The sequence below is a fragment of the Diorhabda sublineata genome, chromosome 8, assembly GCF_026230105.1.
Source record: "Diorhabda sublineata isolate icDioSubl1.1 chromosome 8, icDioSubl1.1, whole genome shotgun sequence".
Classification (NCBI taxonomy): domain Eukaryota; kingdom Metazoa; phylum Arthropoda; class Insecta; order Coleoptera; family Chrysomelidae; genus Diorhabda; species Diorhabda sublineata.
In genome coordinates this window covers 29,283,516-29,310,639 of record NC_079481.1, presented here as the reverse complement: position 1 = coordinate 29,310,639, position 27,124 = coordinate 29,283,516, and the positions used below count along the sequence as shown (strand labels likewise).

The 27,124-nt window shown below is 30.1% G+C and overlaps 1 protein-coding gene across 6 annotated transcripts in view; it reads left to right on the top strand.

The window, feature by feature from the left end:
• Positions 1 to 27,124, top strand: part of LOC130447608 (homeobox protein cut) — a 65,057-nt gene that overhangs the window by 33,109 nt on the left and 4,824 nt on the right. The window contains exons 1-7 of one of the 6 annotated variants that reach the window (XM_056784517.1): positions 13,517 to 13,603; positions 16,714 to 16,895; positions 17,087 to 17,208; positions 19,359 to 19,949; positions 20,010 to 20,246; positions 25,746 to 26,094; positions 26,191 to 27,050. In XM_056784517.1, the coding sequence (XP_056640495.1) occupies positions 13,586 to 13,603; positions 16,714 to 16,895; positions 17,087 to 17,208; positions 19,359 to 19,949; positions 20,010 to 20,246; positions 25,746 to 26,094; positions 26,191 to 27,050 (2,359 nt within the window). In that variant the 5' untranslated portion in view covers positions 13,517 to 13,585. Of the gene's footprint in view, positions 1 to 13,516; positions 13,604 to 16,713; positions 16,896 to 17,086; positions 17,209 to 19,358; positions 19,950 to 20,009; positions 20,247 to 25,745; positions 26,095 to 26,190; positions 27,051 to 27,124 lie in introns of those variants that run through there. The other 5 variants (XM_056784516.1, XM_056784514.1, XM_056784512.1 and 2 more) reach the window with 5 other exon arrangements.

Genomic DNA, 27,124 nt, shown 5'->3' with positions numbered 1-27,124 from the left:
TTTTCCGAAATAGACCGCTGTCATTTCCGGTTGGGCCATTTTTTTTTTCAATACTATTTGATGTTTATGTAAATTCTTCAACGTCTATATTATCATCTATCGACTAAATTACATGGTTATTCGTAATTAGCAATGGAATATTCATGATTTTTAATGGACTTGGCAACACTACATTTAAATATATCACCAGAGACGTACCTCATTATTACCGTCATTTATTGAATAAATAATAATTTTTGACAATGATTTATAAAATCCAAAATAGATGTATTCAGACCTCAAAATTATTTTCTTTGTAATAAAAACTTGCGAACATCTAATTAGATCTGTTTTTATCATATACAAAGAATAAGTGAATAAATATTAGTGAAGCAATTATTTTAAAAGGGGATATTGATGGGGTCAGATATTTCTTTCTAGTATTGGAGTTCCGAAAACGAGAATCCACCGACTTGGTTAGGTTAGGAAACATTTTTTTTTCATCCCCTTTCCTTGCGAGACGCCAAAAATCCTTTTAGTTACAAACATCTAGTGTGTGATACAGTAGTAGCTGGTAACAATTTGAAGCTTCTCGTTTACGGAATTCCAATCCAAAAAAGACAAAAGATAATTTAATTTGTATACATATATATATATATATATATATATATATATATATATATATATATATATATATATATATATATTACGTTTGTTGATAACATTTTATCTGATCGGTAGGTAGTTCGTATTCGTATTCGGGAATAATATATCAGGTACTACACCACTGACCTCATCAATACCTTCGCTATAAACCATATAAACTATAATACGCCATTAGAAACTTCCTGTGTTAACTCATTTGTTATTGCAGAATTTATTTGTTTCACGCATGTGTGAATACATATTTGTCAAAAAAAAAGAGTTATATGTTTATGTGTATATATACACCAACAAAGACAAAAACTGATAACGCTTTTTGATAAGTCTTCGGACTTCCGTTTCCGACTGTATTTCTACAAATAAATTGATGATAAAATTGAATAATCTAAGTTCAATGGCTGAATATTGATTATAAAAATAGTCATTAAAGAGCTTTTGTGATTTTTATTTTTTTAATTTTTAGTTACGGATGAAATATTCTCGGTTTAAATTATACAGCTTCGTATAGGAGGCGTACAAATGATTTTGCTCCAGCTCTATGACGAGTTTAATTACATTTTAGTAATAAAAAAGATTGAAAATACTTGTTAGTACATAGAAATTATTTTATAATATATAGTTACAACTATCCGAATTTATTTCTTTTAAAAATATATCATCGTATATAACATTTTATTTACATTATTCGATCCTAGAAACCCTACTATCGATTTTGCAAAAACATTAGTATTCATATGCAATAATTATAAGAATAAATCTTCCGGCTTATCTGCGCTATTCCAATAAATCAAGAACGCGTTAGCTGTTTGCCCTTTACTTTATAATTTATAACAATCCTGAAGAATTCAGTTTATTCCTACGAATATTTCTCTTCGTCTGCGGGTTATACCTTATCCGGGGATCTTTTAACGTAACACGGTAAATTATATGATATATATATATATAACTGTAGTCTTTAACTTGAATTTTATAATATTGCATGAGCAAATGTGTTTCCCTGCCATGACCGATAAAAAATAATTATGAACGAATTGCCAACAAATAAAGTTCTTTCACGAGCGATCACTAAATCTTTACGGTATTTTATAATTAATAAATCGAAATCTGGGAAATTCGTCAGCTGCTCTTCTAGATCTTCTGAAAAAGATAAAACGGTATACAAGAGATAAATATTGATAGCATAATACAAAACATCCAATACAGATTGATGTTGTGGAAACGTTATAGATTGGGGATGTTTTTTGTGTTCTTCTAACTATTTAGTAAAGAAGATTACAAGAAAATTTCCCGACGAAAATTCCCTCTCGACGTCTTTCTCAATTTAACCAGAATTATATAATTTGAAAGTTGATTTATTAAATTAAAAAAAAAAAAGAAATCATCACTAATCGCTTAACGAACAGACCATATTGATGTCGATTTTTTTCTCTCAAAATTTTAAAGTAGCATGAGAATTGCTTCGTATGGAATCTTAAGATGCTATCGAGTGAGAAAAGCTGCGTTCACGTGACTACGTGCAGCAAAAGAGATCGGTTATAGAGGCGCGCACTTGTTTCTCCTAAACCGATTACAAGAAAATAAGTTTATTTACCGGGATTTTTAACGGGTTTTAACGGCACTGCAAAGAGGGATGGATATTCGCAGCGTTCGAATACCAGATATCGACACCAAGGAATTCGGTAATTAGATACGATGTTTTTTGTTGTTTTAATACAGCGCCGGACTAAATTTGGTCATAGAAAATTTTAAAGTGTTTATTCGACTTCGTTTACGTGAATATTTTATGAACGCTATTAATTTATTTCTTTTTTATTTTTTATCATTACGAATCCCCCTTCTGAAAATAAATCTCTCTTATTTAAACCACCCGCCAATCTTGCTTTCCGAATACGTTGGACGTGTGGAGACCAATATGCACAATAGAATATCGAATTTCGTTTCGTAAAATATTCATTAATTTATCATTCAGTATTGAGAACCCTTTGCAACCCTTTTAAAATATACCGAAAAAGGATAGCCTCGTCCTTTCTATACCATATATACACGAATTTTCCACTCGGCGTCTTTATTATCTAATATTTCTCCTGCCCATCATATTCTCTTATTACCTTTATTATCTTTTCATTTTGGAGAGACCAGAGGCGGTGTTGAAATACGTTTTATTTATTATATACATTTAAAACAAGAAATTTATTTCTATATTCAGTTGTAACACGAATCGATCATTTCTATAAATTAAAAAGAAAAACAAAGACCGCATTCCGAAATATATATATATATATATATATATATATATATATATATATATAGCTAATGTGTAACGTATGACATTCTGGACAAAAATAGTTGTGTCTGTCGGCTACTTATCATTTTCTGGTGATTATTCACTTTGAGAATCGACTTGTTTTCGATATTTATATATCAACGTGAATAGCTTTACTTCGAGACGTCACCGGTTCTTTTTTTGAAGAAAAAATCAATTAAAAAATACACGACTGGGCGTTCTGTTAATTCCCCAAACGAAAATAGAACCGAAAATAAAGCCGTACCGTACCGTCTCATTTAGATATTAATTCTAGCGATTCCCGACCCAAAAACGCTCGCGAGATATTTATTGGAAAACGAAAATAAACAAAATGCCTTAATAAATACCAATAGAGTCGTTGTATCTGATAAACAGGTACGGACTAGGAACTAATTTCAACATTCTTGCAATTTAACAAGAACTCCCTCGCTTCGACCGATGATCGATCCCTTCTTTCCTACTTCTTTTTTATTAGATATTAATACGAATTATAATCCCTTTTCGCTTTATTATTCATAAAATAATACGTCGTGTATTTTTTTGATATTACGTAATGGACATAAATATTTACTAACAGTTGCGTTTCTTTAACCTAAAGTACCTGGATAAAATTGATGTAATAAACATTCTACTATTTGAATAAAACACATTAGAAATATTTTTACAATAACTTTTACAATTCTTGGAATGATTATTGAAACTTTTATAACTTGATTGAATTATCCATGTATTGGAATTAGTGTAAGAACCTCGGGCCAACTCTGTTTTGACGCGTGAAAATTTTTGTCACGGCCCGTTTCATTGTCTCCTTCTAACATCTAGCGGATATTCGGGTGAAAACAGAGATAAACAAACCATACAAAAGCGATGTTTTCCGATAAAATTTATGTGTATAATGGTGCCAACTCTGTTTCACGGTATCGTATATAGTTATCGAAAAAGAAATAAAGATTTTTTACCGTACCACGTGATTTATAAATTAGAAATGGTATAAAAAATTACAATAATATCGAAGAGCCATTCAATGAAACGAAATGGAAACGTCTTAGTCTCCGTATTCGAAGCATACGTATCTAAAATCAAAACTCGCGTTACAAGTTGAAACAAGTAATAAAGCAATTGAAGCGAACAAACACGCGAAGCAAAAGGGGCTCATCACCAGATCCTCCTTATAATACTACCGTAGACAGAAACAGAACCATACAGTTTTATAATAACCGAACGTTTTAGGAAAAGGGTAGAAAAGAACACGAATAAAGAGCAAAATCGGTAATAACTTTCGCCACACACATACATACCATACAAACGCCCAAGTTTCTCTTTTTTATACCTTTCCAGACGCTGCAGCGAGAAAGAGAAAAAAGTTCATACCATAGGCGTATCAATTTAGTTGTAGTAAATTAAACTTCTAAATTATATACAATGCGAGCTATAAATATAAAGATTCATTTCTGAATAGGATGTTTGTACAATTGACTAAGTTTTATTTCAATAGGAAATACATTGTGGAGTTTAATACGATTGATTATTGCAATCAGTACTGCGTAAAATTTTGAATTTAACTGTAATTCTAACATTTGATCGCTGTTTTTCCCGGGGTTACGCCTATGATTTACGTGAAAGGAAAAACGATCCAGACGGCTACGGCTTTACTATATACATACGGGAACGTAAAATCTCGATTCTCTTTTGTTTTAATGTGTAAGATAATATATGCGCGTACTTCAAATGAAACGTACTCATTAGACTATGAAGATTTCATTTTTATATTTGAAAATCCGGAGTAATTCATTAATAGTAATGTATCGGATGTGAAGATTATAAAATTATATTTGTATTCTCTCTTTCTTAATATGAATTAAGACCAAACCGTTCGAGTTTATACTGTTAAATCGATTTTCTATCGAAATATTGTTTTGTTCTCAATTATTTATTCAAGATACTTTAGTGAAATAAAAAAATGTATTTAGAAACCGTTATTTAATAGATAAAGTCACAAAACCGTCCTCGAAAATAAATCTAATATCAATAATAAACTTGTAACTGTATACTTCCTACTTTTCGAATGTTTTTTTTTTTTCGTGATTTCAATGTAGTTATATGGATTACGATTTTGTAAACAACGATTGACATACTTTTTTGTTTCGATTTGCAACAAAACAATATTTATGCGAAAACTCTAAACCTTTATCAATATTTAGAACAGAAATAGGATAAACATTTGATATCCTGGAAGGTTATCAAATATGTTCGATTTGTATTAAAAAAAATTGATTTTTATTATACATTTGTTCGACAGATTGAGACCAAACAGCTGCACATTTTTATTTATAGTATTATTAACAATGAATTAGTTATTTTTCGCGTGAAAACTGTGTCTCGAAGTAAAAATCCGAAATTGACTTGTGTGGTTCTAAAATTGATGGGATTGATGGTTTATTTTATTAGCAGGTAAAAATATATATTTCTATAAAAAGTCTCGAGATACATACATACATACACATAATAACGAAAAATTCATTCTACAAATAACTTTTTATTGTAGAAACTTCTTTTTATGAAAAATAAACAGTAATAGTAATAATCATGCCTCCCTTGATAAATCGGATTATCATCTTGTTTTTCATCATCTTCTTTTTTTTTTAGCCAACAAAGGCACCTCCGATATCTCATCTAATTATGACGAATACATCTGTAGGGTCGAGAGAAAAACAAAAGAAGATCCGTTCTCTCTTACGTAGGGCATTAAAACAAATTAAGATCTGGTTGCATACTCCCAAGAGTGTCATCCCTATAGATTGAATCAAAATGGCAGATATTGCCGATTCCTTCGCATAATTGGTTCGCGGAGCTTTAAATTTGAAATTAGAAGCGGGATTTTGTTACTAAAGGTACAGATATTATATGGTTGAATGGAAATTGGTTATGTATCGCAGAATATAATAAGATATAAACTTACATTAGTGTATAATCTGGAATGAGGCGTTTAGAAGTTGAGTTACGTAGTAGATGATCGGCTGCTAGCATTTATGATAGCTTGCGTATTATTAAACGAATCAAATACCTAAAAGTTGCGTAAAATTAAATGATCGACCAATCATATCAACCACAAATCGTGCGACTACACAATTAAATTTTTTTTTATTCAATCTATTGTTAGAATTTAGCAAAGCGGAACGCAAACGATGCTCATGTGAATTTAAAAAAGTCCAGTATTCAAAACAAAGAAGAAGTTAATAATTTTATTTGGGACGCAGGATTAAAAATTAAGTTTATTGTCATCGTTTCCTGTGTTTACTTAATTGAAACAATTCTCGAGATAAAAATTACTCGTTCTACTGAATTTTGTACGATACGTTTTATATTTCTTATGTTGATATTATTATTGAATTAAGCTCATCGACTAATCAATTATGATAAAAAAATATCGGAATAGATTGCAAACGGACGTCCTTGATCGTTAATTACTGTATTTTAGGTTGTCGAGTGTGAATATTTATAAAAAAACATCAATTATTTCAGTAAATACTCCAATTTTCTCAAGGCATCAAAGTATAATCAAGACGTAATATCTTGAAGAGAAACAGTTTATAATAGATTTACAATTTTTTTCTTTCGCCACTTTTTCGAATACCTTTTTTTCATTTAATCATAATTCCTGTGAACAAGTGAAAAATGTAGAATTGGAAAGAGTTTTGATGTTCTAATCGTTTATAATCGTCAATCAAAAATAAAACCTCATATTGGAAATTTCATTACACCTTCAATCCGAGATTGATGGTCACCTAATTAATTTTCAGTCCATTAAAAAAAAAACTTTCGAAATCGAATGGCAACTTTATAAGCTCGGTTTTAGATTTCGGTCAATGTCGAAATTAATAGGAATGAAGATCGTTCGGAAAACGATACAGAGGGACGACGATGACAATGAAAACTTTCCGTGGTATTTCTCGCAAAAACTGGAATTATCGGTTTGGCGAATGTCAATCGTTCGCTAATAAGCGAGAGGTTTCGAAATAAATCGAATTATGGATTTCATTTATAACAGTACTTGAAAATACTTTTCCAAAAGATAAATATCTAATACCTAATAATAGACGAAGTTGATTGTATAAGAAAACATTCCCGATCAAACAGACAATTTCCTTCGGTAATAACTCTTCAACAATGACATTTTTATGATGGTCTTTTAGTAGCGAATAACAAAAGCAAACGTTAATTTAGGCACTATATATACAGGTTGTGCATCTTTAGAGTGATTAACAATGTTTGTGTGATGCATCGTTACCCTTCACTGATTCACTGAGTGCTTCATTTTTTTTTTATACTGAACCATTGTTCACATATGAATGATGAAGTGTATATATATATATATATACAATATACATACGTATATATGTATAAAGAAAACCGAACGCATTACTCTGTGCATAACCTTGAAACATTGAAAAGTATTCCTTCGGTATTAATTAATTCCTTAGAAACAAAATCCTCGATCGTAATTTCTCCTCTATATAGTCTCGTTTGATACATATCTAGAATAATTTTTTTATTTTTATAAACATTATTCACATTTACTAGTTATATTGTGTAAATGGTTTATATTATTTTTATGCATAATAAATTTAATTTTGCTCAAAAATAGTTAATGTATAAGATCAGGAAATAACTATAATTCATAGACAATTATCACGCATACATAGAATAATTATTAAGAGAATCATTTCCCACAAATAAATGCATTAAAATCTAACAATAATAACATTAGGAAAAGCTCATTTATCAAAAATGGAATATTAATACTCAAAGAAAAGAAATTTTTTTTGAGTAATTACAATGTAAAAAATTGTATACCTACTGATGTTAATAACCATCGATTTTTAAGAAAAAATAATAATTTAAATCCATAAAAATTAATTAATAACTACAATATCTCTTAATTTAAACTCCCCCTATATCATTTATTTATTCAGACGACAATCTACAAAGTGTATTAGAATCCGTTTTAATATATCGTATCGCTCGTAGATTTTTAATCGCTCTATATCAGATGAGAAAAAAGCATTCGTATAATAATGGCACGTTTGGGAGCAATTCTAATTAGTAAAATGGCATCCTATTCTCTTTTCTGATGTGCCATTTGCCCCCTTAATGCAAAATCCAATCGTGGGATATGTTACTTGAAAGTATAAGGGGAAGCGACGATGTCTTGAAATCGTGGAACGGTTATTGTGCGAGAAAATAGGCACAGGTAGATAGATACATATATTAAATTACCTACGGTTCATTTTCATTAAAAAAGATAAACTAATTCTCAAACATTTTTTAATATATCGAACAATATATTTTTTATTAAAAACGAAAACCGTCTGAAATGTATCAACATCGATATTAATTTCTTCGTTCGCTTTATGTGCATATTAATTTTTCTTTCTTTTTTTTTTGGGTTATATTTCAAAGGGCTTGAGAGACGCTTTGTCGGGCTATAACGTCAGGTGAATTTTCAATAATGTTCCAGCAAAAGTGACAAAACAGCGGCGCCTAATTAAATCAAAAGTGGGATGAATAAATCAGCAGTGGGATTTTTTCCGAATAAAAGAAAAAAATCCATTCGTCATTCTGTTTGACCATACGATACGGAGAATATAAGGGTTAAGGGAAACTAAGGCACACACACACACTCACACACATATATATATATATATATATATATATATATATATATATATATATATATACACGAGGAGAGAAAGAGAAAACGTATCTAATTTAAATATTAGATCTCGCCCGTATTTTATCCCCAATCAGTCAGACATCCCCGAAAGGGGTGAGTTTCCATATAGCTTAATCACCTTCCCCCTTTCCCCCTTACGTACATCTAAGCTCGATAATCAATAATTATACTCTCAAATATAAAGAGAAAAGAGCCAAGTGAAATGCCGATTTCAGAGTGGCGTAGAGAAAAGGACAGAAACAAAAATTGATAAACCGATTGGACAAGGATGAGACTAATACTTACTCGATACATATACAATATCATGAACGCGCATGATATGTACCTAATAGGACAAATATTCCAAATAATATTCTAAAAATTAATAATATATACTAGTAATTTCTTGGCGCACTCTGCGGGATTAATTACATTATATGCTTATACATATCATTTTGGTTTGAATTAATAATCGTCACGTTACGATATTCGAAAACGAGGATTACCTTCGCTTTTAAAATTAAAAAATGAATGATACATTACTAAAATTAAATATTCAAATAGGGGGTTACGTGATCCGAACTTGCAATTTTACCACACTTTATATTCTCCAAAAGACTAATCCGTAGCTTATAATATTACATTGTGTATTTCTGTTTTAATTCTTTGCATCGTACATCTTTATTTCGAATATTCTTTCAGCTTATATTCACTCCATTGTTCACGATACTATAGGTATACAGTCCCACCATTTTTATAGCTCTACATTATACCTTTCCCTGTTAATTCTTTAATTACTTAATACACAATCAAAAGTCATACGATTGAGGAAATTTTCGTTATTTAAAAGATTTTCAAAGTATTTTTTCGTACTTTATAAAATTGGGGATTTTGTTTAACAATCGATATACATCAATGAATGATATTAATGAAATTAATTACAAGGAGAAAAACGAGAGCGAAGATCATCCCTTGAAAAAACCTTTGGGGCGTCCCTGAAACCATCAGTTATATGTTTTGATCTGTGAAGCCGAATTCGAAGCATGCGAACCAGTTATTATTCATTATTACAAACATCGATTGTTTCGACCGACACAGCTCCCACCTTAAAACGATTTACAATCGCAAAAATTACTTGGAACAACTTCGACATCGTGTTACGAAACGATAGAAAATGTTTTTCCGAATCGAAAGTACGAAAAGAGCTTCGAAAACAATAGGAAGTAGGGCGCGATTAACCGGCCCGAAAAACGAAATTTCTTCCGTCGATAATAGGTATTTGATTCGTATTTTCATATCGAAATATGCCTTTTCGAAGATATTTATTTTGATTTTTCGTTCTATTTTGGACCGATATACGAATACCGTTATTCGGGAAAGGCATCGAATTTTGACATTATAATAAGATTATAATTATAAAGCTACTTATTTGATGCTAAACCTCAACCAGAATGTAAAATTTTGTAATAAAGAAAATGATAAATTTCATTCCACAAAGGATTGAATATCACTTTATGAAATATTCACCAAACTAAAGTTACCAATTAGAATTAGAATTAATACTAAAAATTGTTAACGATTGACGCAATAATGTATCATATAAAATATATACCTAATTATTTTATGATATGATAAGTGGAGGTTTAAAAATAGCCTTATATATTTAATTATATTTAAAGATCTTTAATTTTATTATCGCTATCAATCTTATGGCATCTATTTAATTACGTTAAAAGTGATTTACCATTTTGAAATATTACCGAATGGAAAATTCGTTCTATATATATATATATATATATATATATATATATATATATATATATATATATATATATATATATATATATATGAAAATTGATTAAAACATTCTGCTGGATTTCTTCGAGACTTCTTATTTTGTGTTACAGATTAAAATATGATAACGAAATTTCACTTCCCTCAGATAAGATCTCGTAAATCACGACCAATTAAAGACGTTCGTTTATTTTTTCCCTTCTCCCCAATCTGTCGTAAATCAATTTTTAAATTTTTATTTTCATTACGTTTCTAAAATGCGTGATTAGAAACGACATCGCTTTGGGGGTGCCATCAAATGAGAAATAAGGGAGACCGTTGGAAAAGTAACTGATATATAAAATTGTTAAAAAGATATTCACGGTTTTTCTTATTAATCAAAATTTATGTATGAAATGCCAAATATATGTTTTGAGTATTGTATTTTAAACCTGAATCAATGGAATAATTCGATTTTCCTTCTCAATATTCCGGAGCCCCCGTTCTCTTATCCTCTCGCCCTTCATCTGACAATTAGTGTGATACCAACTAAGTCTGAAGCAAATATCGATTGATTATTCACTGTCTCTTTTCATCCGATAATTGACATTTGTTCATCTTTCTCGTACGTTCAGATTATTCATTTCTACCTATTCTAAATATCTCCCTTCAAGATAATGTGTATCTCTGTGCCGCCGGCGTCACCCGCTATGCAACGCTTTTTCATCGCCCTTCTACCCAGAATCGAACTGGCGTGCTACCATCTTTTCTTACGTACCAATTTCGGATTTGTAATCAAACAACAATCGAAAATTTACTTACTAACGTTTTTATGATACTTTCATATAAAAATGACAAAAAAAACGAAACAACGAAATAAAATTAAATCTATACATCTATAATCAAGATAGTTGTTTATTATGTATATATATATAAATATATATATGTACAGAAAATTTGCTCCTATACATAAATTTTATTTTAGAATATAATAACGAGTGTTATCAAAAAATCGTAGTACCGCTACTGGATTTTCCTCTCGTTCCCCACCTTTTTCTCTCTCTCCGCGATTCTGGCCCTACGGGGTACGGAAGGGAAAAGGGTTTTTAAATGCGGCCACATATCTATAATCAATTATTCAAATGACTCATTCGGTTTGGCATTGATTAAAAAGGTTTAAGATAGGATTGCCGCACTCTTCTGATATTAGGAATATCTCTTCTAATTTATGATCACAACGAATAATAATATGGTGAAATTAGAACTGACTAGCTTCGATACGATACGAGATTAGGTTGCATTATTTAATCCATGTTTATTTGAAAATAAAATTGAAATAGTATCAAAACGAGAAAGAAAATTAAAAAAAAAAATACTGCGCCTCCCTTCTTTTGTTATCTGATCGTAATAATTTTGCTACCGTTTGTAGTAGACATATAAATTTTTTAAAAATCCAAATAAAAATGCCTTATTGCTTGTTTTACAAATGAATACGTTATAAAAACGGGGGAATATAAAGTGTATATGAACGATAAACATCAGAATGGGCATAAATTCAAGACTCACCCATCTTATGACTCGTTCAAACTCACTCGATAAACCTGTAATCTTTTTCGGCAGTGGTGTAACATATTTAATGTACTTAACAGTTAGCAAATTATCTCGATTTTTACAATTTTAATATAATTTATTCAAGATTCGAATCCCTCGAAATTTATATCTAATATTTAATAACTCAATTGTAACATTTCGAATATGAATATTCTTCGTATTCTATTTCCGAATTATTTATTGTATTTATATTGTCGTTTTCAGTACGCCTCTGTTTCGAAAATATGACTGTAATGAAATGTATTTTATTTTCTTCAAGTCGAGTATGAAAGTTATTGGACGAGCACTTTTCGTTTTATTTGTTTACGATATAGTAGTGTTGTTTTATTGGCCGCCAATATTGTGTACACTTTCGACTCGTACCAATCCAATTATGTACGTACACGTTCACTGTAGATATCATCGGCCGTATTACCCTATAAAATTTCATAAAATAATCGTGTTATCTATCATATTGATATAAAATACAAACGTTATCGCCAATAACAACGGCCAAGTTGTTTCCAGACAGATAAAAACATTAAAATTCTTCGTTGTAGATGTAATCTCGATGTCGAGACATATATTCTTCGCCAAATTCAATTTATTTTATCGTATTTTTGAAATTTTTCTCATATATCGGATTTAAATTAAAAACAATCATAAATAATTGATCACTACAGATAAATATGAATATTACAAAATCGACTACTTTGTATATCGAAATTTTTTCATTATTTAAACAAATAGGTAGCAAAAATTATACCAGTACCTATTTTCTCGCTTCTCGAGAATCAAAAGTAAAGAAAGATAAAATTACGAATTTGGGTTAACAAATAAACCTTATCGTAAAAATTATTATATGTATATATTAATTGCGATCTTTTCAAATCGTATGATAAGATCTCGAAATTTTATATATATTCAATGATTTCATCACGTTGGTAGATATTTTAAGATTTCCTATCATTAAATTTTAAATACGGGCGCTCACATTTATTTAAAAAAAAGGGTGTAAATATTAAGATATAAAAAAGGAACGATATATCGGTAGATATCGTTTTGTTTTATTTATTCGATAAGTTTAATACTAGAGCTATACCCCTAGTATAGCATAAACAAGAATTGTTTGATCAGATTCACTTGTAATGAACGCCCATGATCTTATTATCAGGTAACTATTTGCTTAGAATGTTTAATTGCGACTTAGGCGCCATTGGTCGTTATCTCTAACCTTATAAAACCCTTATCTGTTAATTATTATTCTCGATTTTTTTAATGATTTATTTTACAATACATTAACAGGTTATTATAATATTTACTGATGTTTCTTCTTTATTTTTCTGTAAAATATCAGATATGGAGATGATAGTGTTGACAATATTTATCACGATTTTGTTTGCTTTATTATAAATTATAATTTAAGGCATCATTTATTTGTAATATTATGTCGTACTGAGGGAATTTGATTTCAGTTATCTCAACATTGTTAAAGATGATGATACATTCTGATAGGTTAATACAGTTTTTACCAAGTGTTGCAATGTTCTAAATACACAACAATGTCGCAGAAGCAACAAGTGAGTTCACTAAACATATCATCCTCATCCAATAAATAGTTGTTAACAATATCAATAATCATCTTACATATATATTATGTAGAAAATACGGATTTTCTTATTTATATAGGTACTTACAAAGCTTCATAGTCTCAATTCATACGTATGCTTTCGATAGGAACCGGAAACGAACGAAACGCGATTTTCGTATGGTTTATATTAAATTCCGTGTCTTTTCGCGCTAAGGTGATTTGTGGTACTTATAATAATCGTGACAAGTAATGATTTGTTCTGTATTAATAAAAAACGTGAAAGATATAAAATAATTCATTGGATGCATCTTCTCGTCAAGAATTTGGAGCATTTTTACTATTTTTTCGAAGCTAAGAGATAACGAAAACAAAATTTTAAAGTACTTTAGGCTGTCAACTGAATCATTTGTTGAATTGCATGTGAACTAATTTATATATTCAAACGATTAGAAATCTATTCGTGTCGAGGAAATATTCGATGTAACAAAACGAAAACAAACCGAACCGAATGGAACCGTTTACGTATAAAACAGGCATTAATAACAAAAACCTTTAATTATTAGATACTAATTTCTATAAATATATCAAATCCATTAAATAATAGAAGGTTAATCATTACTTCTAATTCCTAAAAGAATACGTAGCAAAAAAGTTTATCATAATCGCGATTGAAAGTGTGATGTGTTGTATTTTCAAAATTGGCAATAATAAAACGTATATTTAATGATATTCTTATATAAAACCCTTTCAACCCCGAAAAAAAAAACAAAGCAAAACATTAATAAACTTTGAAATTTTAAAAGTATTGATAGTAATTTTATGTAAGTATATTATAGTTTATCGCTCCTAAAAATATCAACGAAAATATATAGTTTCCGGTATATTATCACCTTTAAAGCTCATACAAGTTAAACAGATATATTCAGTGGTTAATTGTACATTTGTCTCATGCATGTAAGTTTATTTACCAGTTGACACGGTGATAGTGAAGTCTATGTTTAATTACGAATATTTTTACAAACAACCAACAACGGGTTAGTGACTCATGACAGAATTTACGGTTAAAATATTCTTGGAAACTCGTTATTTAATTAGGTAACAATGAAAATATAAAACGGTAAGCATCTAACAGTGAATAAATAATAACGAAATTGAATCGCATCGCAAATTTTCTTGACAATTTCCGACGTCCTGTAAATATCCTAACATCCAATTGTGTAACCAAAAAAAAGGGATTATTTCTCTTTTATTTCATTTAAAATACGAGAAACGATTGATTAAAATGCAAATAAAAACTAGAGAGATATTGGAAAAAAATTTATTTTAAGCACATACCAAATAATTTCGAGAGTTGGTAGGGTATCAGAAAAATGTGACCAATTCCCCTTTCTAAATATTCCTCTGATACATATATCGGGGAATTTAAAAGTCCTAGCTCTCACTTCATATCACACATTTCGTGATAACACGCCGAATTTATTGCCGATCAAAACAAAAATAACGTACCTCCAGTAGTCCCCATTAAAATCTCGTCGTCAAAAATGTTCCGGGACGTGGAATAATACCGTTGGTCTATAGAATTTTAGGGAGAGTCAAAGGCGATTTCATAAGTTATTGCTGCCAACCGAAGCCGCTCACTTTTTTTTTTATTATTGTTTTAATCATTTGGCACTTTGGTGTTGCGAATTATTCGATTAAAAATGTCGAGTGTGGACTTGTGGAGAGCTTACGGATTTTATAGGTGTCCCACATAAATATTGACGTTGTTGTTTACATTCAAGTAGCAACTATACACTTTTTCTTAGGTATATTCGCAAAAATTATTTGAACCCCATATGAGGTTGTTAAAACACGTATGTGAAAAAATTTGATTGGAAAAAGTTATGCCTTGCCAGAAATATCCGGTTTGTGAAGTTGAAAGTAAATAGGGGAGTTTGTTGCTGGGAATCGAAGAAGAGTTCTTTTGTGAATGGATGGATGAATAAATAACGAGGCAATATTTCAATGAATACGTTGTGAACGAAAATTAGTGAAAAAAAAAATACAAAAAGTATCTCTGAGTTTCATTATTAAACATGCAGTTAATTTTATATCTTTATTATCATTTTAATTTAGAAGAAGATAACAATACCTTCAAAATGAAAAATTGTCTTCTTCGTTTCCACTTTTAAGACATAATTCATGCGGGGCTTTTTTGGGTCGGAAACCCTTAGTTTTATAATCCGACAGAGGGCTATTAAAAGTAAAAAATAAAATCGAACAGAAGGGAAATTCAAGGGTGATATATTTAAAACAATAATTCAAACCGATACCTTACAAGGGTAGAGGTTTTTTTGGCCTATCGTGCTTTTTGTCGGAACTTGCTGCAGCCGATTCAATTGGCGAAATACGAGGGAATGACTATGTGTAAAGAGATAAGAAAATGTCCACAGATAAATTTATATCCCCCATATTTATCTATTTCGTGTATTTCAACTAGGTATATGAACGATTTTTAAGAATTTATCTCCGACTCTTTCATTTATAATTAATAGCTCCATTTTCCGATTAGAATAATGTTTTCTATACAGATACTCATTTCCAATTTTCGACTTATCGTTTAGTAATTAAATTGTATTTCCGATGACAGTAATCACCGGAAAACACTGATTCTTTTATCTAGTATAAAAATGTATTTCTATAACATGATACCTAATCGTATTTGAAAAGTTGAATTCTACCAAGTAATTATCTCGTATAAATCGATAGGTTTCCCTTTCACTTCCTAAAATCCAATATCCGAAGGAACTTACTACACAAACTTACAATTAGTGATGACGTAGCATCGAAATCAATCAATCGCTACAGAAAATGAAGACATTATATTAATCCAACCCCCCTATAAGGTGATTTCCAAATGCATTGATTAATTTTCGTGGGGTGGATATATAGGCACCCCTTCTGCTCGATTAATTGAGAAATGTTTCTCAGAATGTATAATATTCGGTTCGCTTTTAATGAACGGAAATAAATCTATAATAAATACAATCGGCGAATGTATTTATTTTTTCAAAAATACCCGTACCAACAAGCTTATTATTTGTTATCATTTTGTTACAGATCAATCATTTAGTAGAGGAAATACAAAGGCTGCAGGGATGTCTGTCGAAATTACAAGAGTCATCTATGTCACAGATAAGCTTATTAGAAGATCAATTGGAACAGAAAAGACAACACGTTTTACGATTAGAAAACAAATTGGACTCACAAAAAGACTATGACGAACTGAAAAGAGAAGTCAGGTAAGTTAATTTGAACGTATCAAACTTTTATTTTTTCAATCTGTAATAAAATATTAGTTTGTAGTAATTTACTTGAAAATATTATTAATAATAATAATAATAATAATAATAATAATAATATGACCAATTCGTAGTAACTGTCTGTCAATTTTATTATTAAACCGTTAAAACGTTGAATTCTTTCTTTGTAGTATATTACGCTCAGACTTAGCCAATAATCCCGATGGAAAAAATATAGAATTATTGTTAGAAAAATCGAAAAATCTCAGCGTTCATGACCCGAACGATAAATCGCCGAAGAGAGAAATTGAAGGTAATTATGTTTCATTTTTTTTCAATCTCAAAATGTTTTAAATAAGCGACCGTTCGCGTCACACTAGACATATCGCTTAATTTCTTTAAAATTGTTCGAAATTTTTACTCCCCTCATTAAATTGAATGTAGTCTATTTTTATAAGAACAATTAGAAAAGAAAGTAGAGGGAAACAATACGTATATCCATAACTACGAAAACAATTAATATAATTACTCGTTGTCGAAATCATGAACAACCTGTCTATATTATAATTCATTACAGAGTTGGACTTGGAAATTTTATCCAAAAATATTTTATGGAATCGGTTCTAATACTTTCGACAAGTTTAATTCGAAAACCTTAACAACGTTCAATATTATATACGACTAATTAATAAAATAGGTGATAAAACTTTAAGAAACAATTTCTTTTTCGAGTATAAATACTTAATATTTAAAAATTATGAAAATTTATATCAATAATTCTTATTGATATTATTAATAACTCCGGTTCTGTCTATAATTTAATAATAATTCGGTAGAAATCAAAGAAGCTTAACAAAGCTAAAAAGATAACATCTCATTGTTTGATACAGTTAGTCTCATAGCACAAATTTCCCAAAAAAGAGAGACATAATTCATGAACACAACGGGGTAATTAATTCGAATTTCGTATTTTTAATTAGATCGAGATGCTCTCAAGCGTAAAAGAGGAAATCATGAATCAAAATCAAAAAGTAGATCTTTATTTCGTTTGGATTTTATTGAGGTTATTTCATATTTTTTATAACAAATATTCCGATTATAATTAAATAATAAAATCAGTGATAATTTGGAAAATATTATCTAATAAATCGAGTTTTTTTCTTTGTTTAATAATATCAATAATAAATATAATTCGGATAAAAAAATGATTGTACTAAATAATTAAATACACGACTCGATTTTCCTTTCTAAAATGTCATGTAACCTTTTTATTGCTTTAACTGATATTTTAAAATGTGTGTACTGCCTTAGGAAACCTAATTTATTATTACAAGTTCTTGAGAAACGCCGTTTTTATTGTTTTTATGAACAATTGTAAAGACAATTTCGTCATCGTGAGAACCAGTTGATTCTTATAGTTTTTTTTTACGAAATTTGAACTAGTTTCTTTTTTCGAGTGCGCTATAATTGAGATTTTACTACTTCTGAAGGTCCTTAATACTTTTATTGTTTAGTACATATATATGTTGAAATTTACTATGTTGTACAGAGTCGAACGAAAATGTTTATTTTTAAAAAATAATTTAACTTCTACTTGAATCCTCTTCTGTTCCGAGACTGTTTTTTGATTATCGATTAAAAACATAAGCAACAAAATTCGTAATTTGATATGAATAAGAGATTCTTGACATCCAAACAACCATATGAACTTGCGAATAACAATTTTTTTTTTCAAGTTTGTTGAATTCATCTTAATTATTAATCAAATGCAAATAATCTCGAAAGATATACGTTTGTCGTTGTTCTCGGAAAATTTATTAGTCCGACTGAAGCTTTACTGTCGTTATAAAAGTCTTTTAAATTTGATGTTAACTCGTAACTCTTCGGTTAAAATTATTTTGTTACGTTATAGAAAATGGAATCCACATAAAATAAATCAAATGTCAGTACCTACCATCAAAATTATATTTTCCTTCCGACATGACATATTTTTTTTCTAGAAAAAATTTAGACTATGTTATACAATCCTCGAACATATTTGAACACATTGAATAGAAACTTTTCTAAATATTTAAAGAAAAATACGTTCGGCAACACCGGAAACCTATAGACGAGTATCAAACCTCGACGGGATTTATGTCGATTTTTAAAATGAAAATCAAAGTCATTTGTGTTTCTAAATCTTCTTGATTTTAGATCTTTTCTGTTTCAAAATTTAATCTATCTTTCGAAAACTATTTAAAAAAAACTAATTTTGAAACAGAAGAGAGATCTAAAATAAAGAAGGTTTAGAAACATAAACATATCAAGAGGTCTAAGAAATTATAGAAATTTAAACATATAGATATGGCAGCGCTGCCAAACGTAATTTTTCCTCAGACCTAAGGGAGATTTTCTACGAAAGTCTAATGTACTATTCCCCTTCAAACACCTTTAATGTGACATTATTTCCATTTTTTCTAGGGGTTGATCAGCATCCGTCGCAAACCCCTTCCCTTTCTACAACCCCTCCGAATATCCTCCCGCCACTTTTTCAAAATGTTGACGCGTTCGGTAGTTTATTAGGTGAAGAAATAGTTTCTTCTTGGAGAAGAAACATTGAACAAAATCGTATAACACCCAAATCACCGTCTGCTTCTTTAGATATATCGCTCAAGTGTTCGACGCCGGTTAATGCTGATTCTACGGCGGACAAAAGTACGGCTTCCACTCCCCAACTTTCGGATCAAGTCTGTCAATCCTCACCTAACGAAAACCTCATAAACGGTAATCCGAAAAGTCCGCAAGAAGACAACAACAACCATCACGTTAGCAATAACAATCTCCCTTTATCGGCGATGTGTACATTTTTAAAAAATGAAGATAGTTTAAAGAGCCCTTACCGATTCGATGATCACAGACCTCCGTTTAAGTTCGCCGAAGATTTAGGTATGGCACCAGGATCTATGGTAGGAAGACTTGGAGAAAGCCTTATACCTAAGGGAGATCCGATGGAAGCTAGACTCCAAGAAATGTTGAGATACAACATCGATAAATACGCAACACAAAATTTGGGTGAGTCGACGATAATAAAGTAAAATTTAGAAATTTAAAATTTTTGATTGAAATTTTCAGATACTCTTCAGATCGCAAGAAGGGTACGCGAACTACTTTCGATTCACAATATTGGCCAAAGATTATTCGCAAAATACGTACTAGGATTGTCGCAAGGAACGGTTTCGGAGTTACTTTCGAAACCGAAACCGTGGGATAAATTAACGGAAAAAGGAAGAGACAGTTATAGGAAAATGCACGCGTGGGCATGTGACGAAAATGCCATACTCCTACTGAAATCGTTAATACCAAAGAAAGGTAAGGCGATTTTTTAAAAATTCATCATTTCTCATCTAAGGTGTGCCCTTTTTTTGTTCTATTTCGTTATACAGATATTGAAAAGTCTAATAATTGATAATCGTTTTTACGACGTATATACATAGAAAATCGTTTCTCTATTCTATTATTAAACAAGAATTAGTCGAGAGATTAGAAAACTTGTTCTTTTACAATCGTGAGACAATAATATTTTCTTCCGAGAGATGACATTTTAATATTTGTGTTTATCTTTCGAATAGTAGTAGATGTAGACCGTTTTCTATAATAATCTGCATTTACTGCTTTTACTTCAACAATCGTTGATTCACAATGTAATTACTTTTTCATGGGAGCGCGCACCCAACATAGGTATATTGTCAACATAGGACGGATCAAAATATGTGATTATTTAATATCTCGAAATACTAGCACGCTATTAGCTTACCACTCTATTTTTACCTATCAATTTCAGTACAACTACAAAATAATAACATTGAAACGAATCTAATAATATCTACCGACAAAAAAAAATCGAAAATAATAGAAAATAGAATTTGAGAATATTGTTTTGAACAAATATATTCCCGGTATAATAATTATATCAGTGACACGATTAATTTTAGTTATACTATAGTTGAAATATTAACGTACAATATTTCATCCCGAACGCAAGTCTGCAGGCATTTATAACCGAAATTTATGTTTATTTAATTGACATTGACGCTTTATTTTAAGAACGTACGTAGAACAAACTGATTTGAAACATCAAAAAGGATCTTAAGGAACAACCATTGCATCCCAGTGAGTAGAAGCGATGGGATCCAAAATATTAAAATGAGAAGAAATTATAAAATTTGAAAAACGCGTAATATATTTTATGTATTGGCACTGTTTTGAATTAATAAAAAGCAACACTATATTGATCATCGAAAAAAAAACGAAAAGAAATACTTCATATCTAATCGTTTCGTCTTATTATCGAACCCCTTTACGTTTTTTTTGTATGTACACCAATGGAAAACAATGATACGAACGTTGAAGTTTTGCCAAAGAATTTTCTTCATTAAAATTTTTGCGGCCATGGCTTTTGTTGCTCTAAAGACTTTTCCAATGTGCCTCATTAATTTCAAACTATAAATTTTAAAGAATGACACTTGTAGTTAGACAAAAAGTTTAGATATTACCTACATTCATTGTAGAAACAATAAACACAAATTAAATTAGACCTTATTATTATACCTACCTGCATACAATTCTTTATCTCGAAACGAAATATTATCAATCGATATTATTTTTTTGCCGTATAACTTTCGATTAGTATCATATGTAGCTACCGATTAAAAATACCGGAAATGCCTTGGAAGTACCTTTTGTTGTTTTTTATCTAATAACTGTCGTTTTATGGGAAATGTTTCATCTTTTTTAAACAATTATATCCATTATATGTGTGCTATACAATATCTCTTCTAAAGGGCAATGAAAAATAAAATCGAATCGATGATAACGTGAATTTGCCGAAGAAAAACGTTTCACTGAAAACAATATTCAAATGAGACAGACTTCCTCGGCTATGCAAATCTTTAACAAACGTCACGCGGCAAAGAAAAGAGACGCCCTCAAACCCTTACAATTAACCTTCGTTTAATGGAAAAAGGCGCCCTGACGAAAGCGTATATGGAAAAACAATCGAAACGAAGGGATTAGTTCGCGTGCTGAGTGTTGCATGTGTAAAAACTGAAAATGCCGTAAAAAACTTTTTTATAATACGCCGATACAATCGAAGGTGCCATGAAAACGCTACAAAGTTTATATTCATCGGTAGAATAACGATTTTCCATAGATTTATTTATGCTGTGTATACACAACATTGGATATATAATATATATATAAATGTTTATGAGGTTGAAAAACTGAATCGGTTTATTACTTTATTTCGCTTCGCGATTTTTCTTTGTACGTTTCCTCGCTAACTTACATTAGTTCGATTCTTCGATAAAAAAGGTGGGAATGTATTACATCATGTTAACGGAAAAAAAAGAACATCGCCGACATTAAAGCGTCAGAAAATATATCGAGAGATGTGTCAATTAAAAAACGATAAAGTTTGAATTTTGATTGCCCTTCAATGGCGCGAATCAACGCGAGAGGTAACGAGCTTATAATTGCGTTTAAAAATCATCAAAGGAAAATTACCTATAATCAATTTCATAAATGATCGCCGGCCCTAAAAAAACGGCTGTCGATCCCGATGGGATGTAATTTAAATCTCATCATTATTACCTAACTATTGGTTGTTCTTTGTAATATATAATGGTATTAAACAAATGAGAACTTGACGAACGTACGTGAGAGAGATCTTCAATTTGAAAATTAGTCTTCAAATATTTCGGAAGTCTATATAGTTTTTACTGTCATTATTCGTTAATATATATATATATATATATATATATATATATATATATATATATATATATATATATATATATATATATATATATATATATATATATATATATATACTTATATTTATTATTTAGAAGCCTTCCAATTGACAAAACATACATTAATATACTATATTATAAATATATATCATGTGAAGCATTCTTTTTCGAAAAATAAAGAAAGAAATTATCTCCTATAGACATGAAAAATGTGACGCTGTAACAGCTGCAGTGAAGCTACGGCTAGATATATTTTTCATATATATGATTATATTAGAAATAAAAATGCTTTTATATAATCGATTCCCGTCGTGTTATAGAGATCGCATTCGTAAAAAAAATGAAATTTTCATATTTCTTTATTGTATCCGTAATATTTTTATATATGAGACTATTATATTAATCTTGATAGTCCAATGTAAAAGAATATTTTATTAATTAAGATTTCTCAAGTGGCAAAAAGAAAATAAAGATTCCGATAATTATTCGAAAAATTTAACCCACATTTGTCCTTGATAAATAACTTTAAATATATTGAGTACATCTGCGATCTATCTTTTTTATATCATATTATTATAATGATATATTATTTAGAAAAATACTTTTAACAAGGCAATAATTTCGAAGACATAAATTCATAGTTTGAAATCTTGTGATTTGGTCGATCAATTTTTTTTCTTAATTCCGTGTATTAAGTATGCTCATTAAAAAACGATTGCGTGTACCTATTTGTATGTCTGTCTTATAAACGATACTTCTTTTCTTTCTGTATTATTTTGAAACATCATGTCTTTCGGGTATAATTACAGTCATATTAGAAATTATCAAAAATGTTTCAGGTTCTTGCACGATATCATTACGTTCCGTTTTTTTCTTTTTCGAGAAATCACACTGAACGATCTTTTTTTTTGTTATATTAATAATTATTGGTAACATAAACATATTAAATCTTTCTCAATAAATTGGTCAAGTCGATAAAGGATACAAACAAATTTTTCCTCATGTACTAAGTTCGGTGTCGGTCGGTTTAATTTTTCGAAATAAAAAAAAATAACCGTAGTTTGAACTAAACGATTATACGTTTGGTCTTCTTGAAACCAATTTAGAAATGTGATTGAATGACAGGAAATGATTCACAACATAACTAATCTCGAATTATGTTTTTAATATGAATAAATACCACGGTCTAAAGAAATATAATTGCTGGTTTTATGAATTATGTATTATTAAATATTTTTATAATTAGAGCCGTATTTTCGTTCAAAAATTACAATAAATCAATTCGTTTTGTTCTCAGAAATTATACTTTTCTTGAATAGAGTGATTATTTTTATGTTTTTATTGATCGTCTATTATTTTATTAGTGATTTTAAATTGTTTGAGAAAAATATGGTAATTTTATTTCAAATATAAAAATTGTCCCTCTAAAAAAATTAAAAATGCATTCAAATTAAATCGTATGCATATCGTAGAGCACTTTACATATACAATAAACGTTTGAATTTTGCCATTCGTGAGAAAAATTAAACAATTGCTATGAAATTAGTGTTTATTCTGATTGCATATTCGTTTATAAACTAGAAATAGAACAATAATGTCATTATTTTACCAGGGTCATAGAAGAGATAAATTAATTGAATGAAATGGTAATGAAAAACTTAATTTTGAGAATTTCTTTAGAATCGCAAGTACTCACTTATTTCTCAAATCCGCAACTAATATTTCTCCTTCAACAGTCAACAAAATCGCTTTTCTCATCAATATACAGTCTCTAGTTCATCTTTCAGTAAAATACTCATTCCAATTTTTTAAATAATATTTTCCTGAATTTGTATGTAAAAAGTATGTATGTAAAAGCGTTTATTGAAAACTCAAAATTCTACTTCTTTGGCTTCATTTTCACATTTCACATCTGATGATTCGAAACTCGGTAGATAATTTTTCAAGGGTATTATATCTACCTATTACGTTCCTGATTAAAACGCGTCTAGATTTTTTTTATTTCGTTTATTTCATATGTTTTGAATATGACTGTTTTGATGTCGAATAATAAAAATTTGAAATTGACAGTTAACATGGAGCAATTTCGTAATTAGTGTTGGAAATACAGAAAGAAATCTAAATGGAAACTAGATTGACAAATATCGAAAAACGTGATCGGGAAGCTTTTATGAAATTGTGAGTAAAATTACTATAGAAAAATATATTTATTTCCACATATTTTAACCTTATTAAAGACGAATTTATTTCAAAATCAAAAAAACTTTTACATAAAAATGAAATATTTCAACTTTTACTGATTACTCAAAAGCGTTTATGTCGTTAATTCATATTTTGAATATCAATGTTGGATTTTTCTTTCTAAAGATGATTAATGGTTCGAAAAATATGTAAAATAAAGTTCAAAAACAAACTGTATATATTTAAAAAAAAATTACCGCAACTTTTACCTCTCGTGTGACGCTGCTGGAGTGCAACAAACAGATTGTTATTTTAAGGATTTGTCCGATGCCCTCGCCAATTTTTTTTTGTCTATTTTTTAACGTGTTTGATATAAAACATTCAATCGGTGATAGGATATGTGAATGACAAGTCGAATGGATTTTAAAACGTGTGCAGTAGGTCTTGGATAATCCGATTATTGTTCGGTGACATAAATGTGTTCAATTGTTTTTGCGGTTTAACTGTAAACGGATGAGGATTTTTCTTTATTTGTAAATATCACTGATTAATGTCGATGGATAAATATATATATATACACACATTTCTTTAACCGCAGGCAGGCGATTACAACGAGCTTATCGAATCATTATTATTATTAACTTATTAAAACGAAGGAAATTATATAAGTTTAATAATTTTATTTGTGATTAATAATATCTGAATAACGAAGTATTTCTAAATATAATATAATAACATGACAGTGATGTGGTATGAGCCAAAAAATAAAATGCACAACATAACATAACAAAAATAATAAAAACGGGACACACACTTTATACATTTTAATGTTAAAAACAATCGAATAAATTAACTGATTTAATAATTATCCTTACAGACCATTTTTCATCAACAGGCAAATCGGATGCCGGTATGCCACCTTACGGTCGTCCCGAAAATGATCATCCCGACGACAGATTCGTACACATTTTAAATAATCCCACCTTTCAACAACATATAAAACAACAACCTCTAGAAGACAGTCACAGCAATGAAGATTCCAAATCACCTCAAGGATGTAGTAGTCCTTTTTCGAGAGATTCCAGTATGAATAAGAGACTAAAAAAATACGAAAATGACGATATATCTCAAGATAAAGTCGTTCGAATTTATCAAGAAGAATTAGCTAAACTTATGGGTAGACGGTTGGATGATCTCAGAGGTCAAAGGGATGGACCTTTTCCTGGGTAAGGATTAAATTCGATTAGAAAATAGATACGCGTATTTAAGTTATGTTAATTTAATATAATTGAAATTTAGAACAGTGCTAAACTAATATGAAGTTTATTTCTTCCCCATATCTATAGCGGCAGCACTCTAGAACGAACGCCCGAAGAACTACGTTTAGTTCTCGACGCATATCACAGAGAATTCGCCAAATTAAATCACGGCCAAAATTCCACACAGATGCCGTTAAGTCTATTGGCTATCCAACAGCAAGCACTCGCTCATCACCAGCAACAGCAATACTCCAATGGAGGGGTTCAGGATCTTTCCATTCCAAAAGACAAAATGAAAATGGCGAACGGCAGCATGGATGAAAAAGATGAAAAAGACGATCCAATGTCACGGCATTCGGGATCTGCATTTAGTTTAGTAAAACCAAAAATTGAACCCGGCACTCAACCGAGTACAGGATCGACGGCGTCCAGTCCGTTAGGAAATAATTCAATTCTGCCACCTATGACTCCGAACGACGATTTTTCCGGATCGGCAGTAGCATCGCCTCTACAACGAATGGCAAGCATCACAAATTCCCTCATATCACAACCACCATCCCAACCGCATCCGTCTAATAATAATAGACCTCTAAAAGCAGTATTACCACCAATAACTCAACAACAGTTTGACCTATACAATAACTTGAATACAGAAGATATTGTTAAAAAAGTCAAAGAACAATTAAGCCAATATTCGATAAGCCAGAGACTATTCGGAGAAAGTGTATTGGGATTATCGCAAGGTTCTGTTAGTGATCTTTTAGCGAGACCCAAGCCATGGCATATGTTGACGCAAAAAGGCAGGGAACCCTTTATTAGAATGAAAATGTTCTTAGAAGACGAGAACGCCGTCCACAAATTGGTAGCCAGCCAATATAAAATTGCCCCGGAGAAATTGATGAGGACGGGAGGATACGGAGGAGGTATGTTATTTTTTCCTTTTTTTGTTTTTAATTAACCCGGTAAAATCGTATAAAACGTTTAATCGAACAAAAAT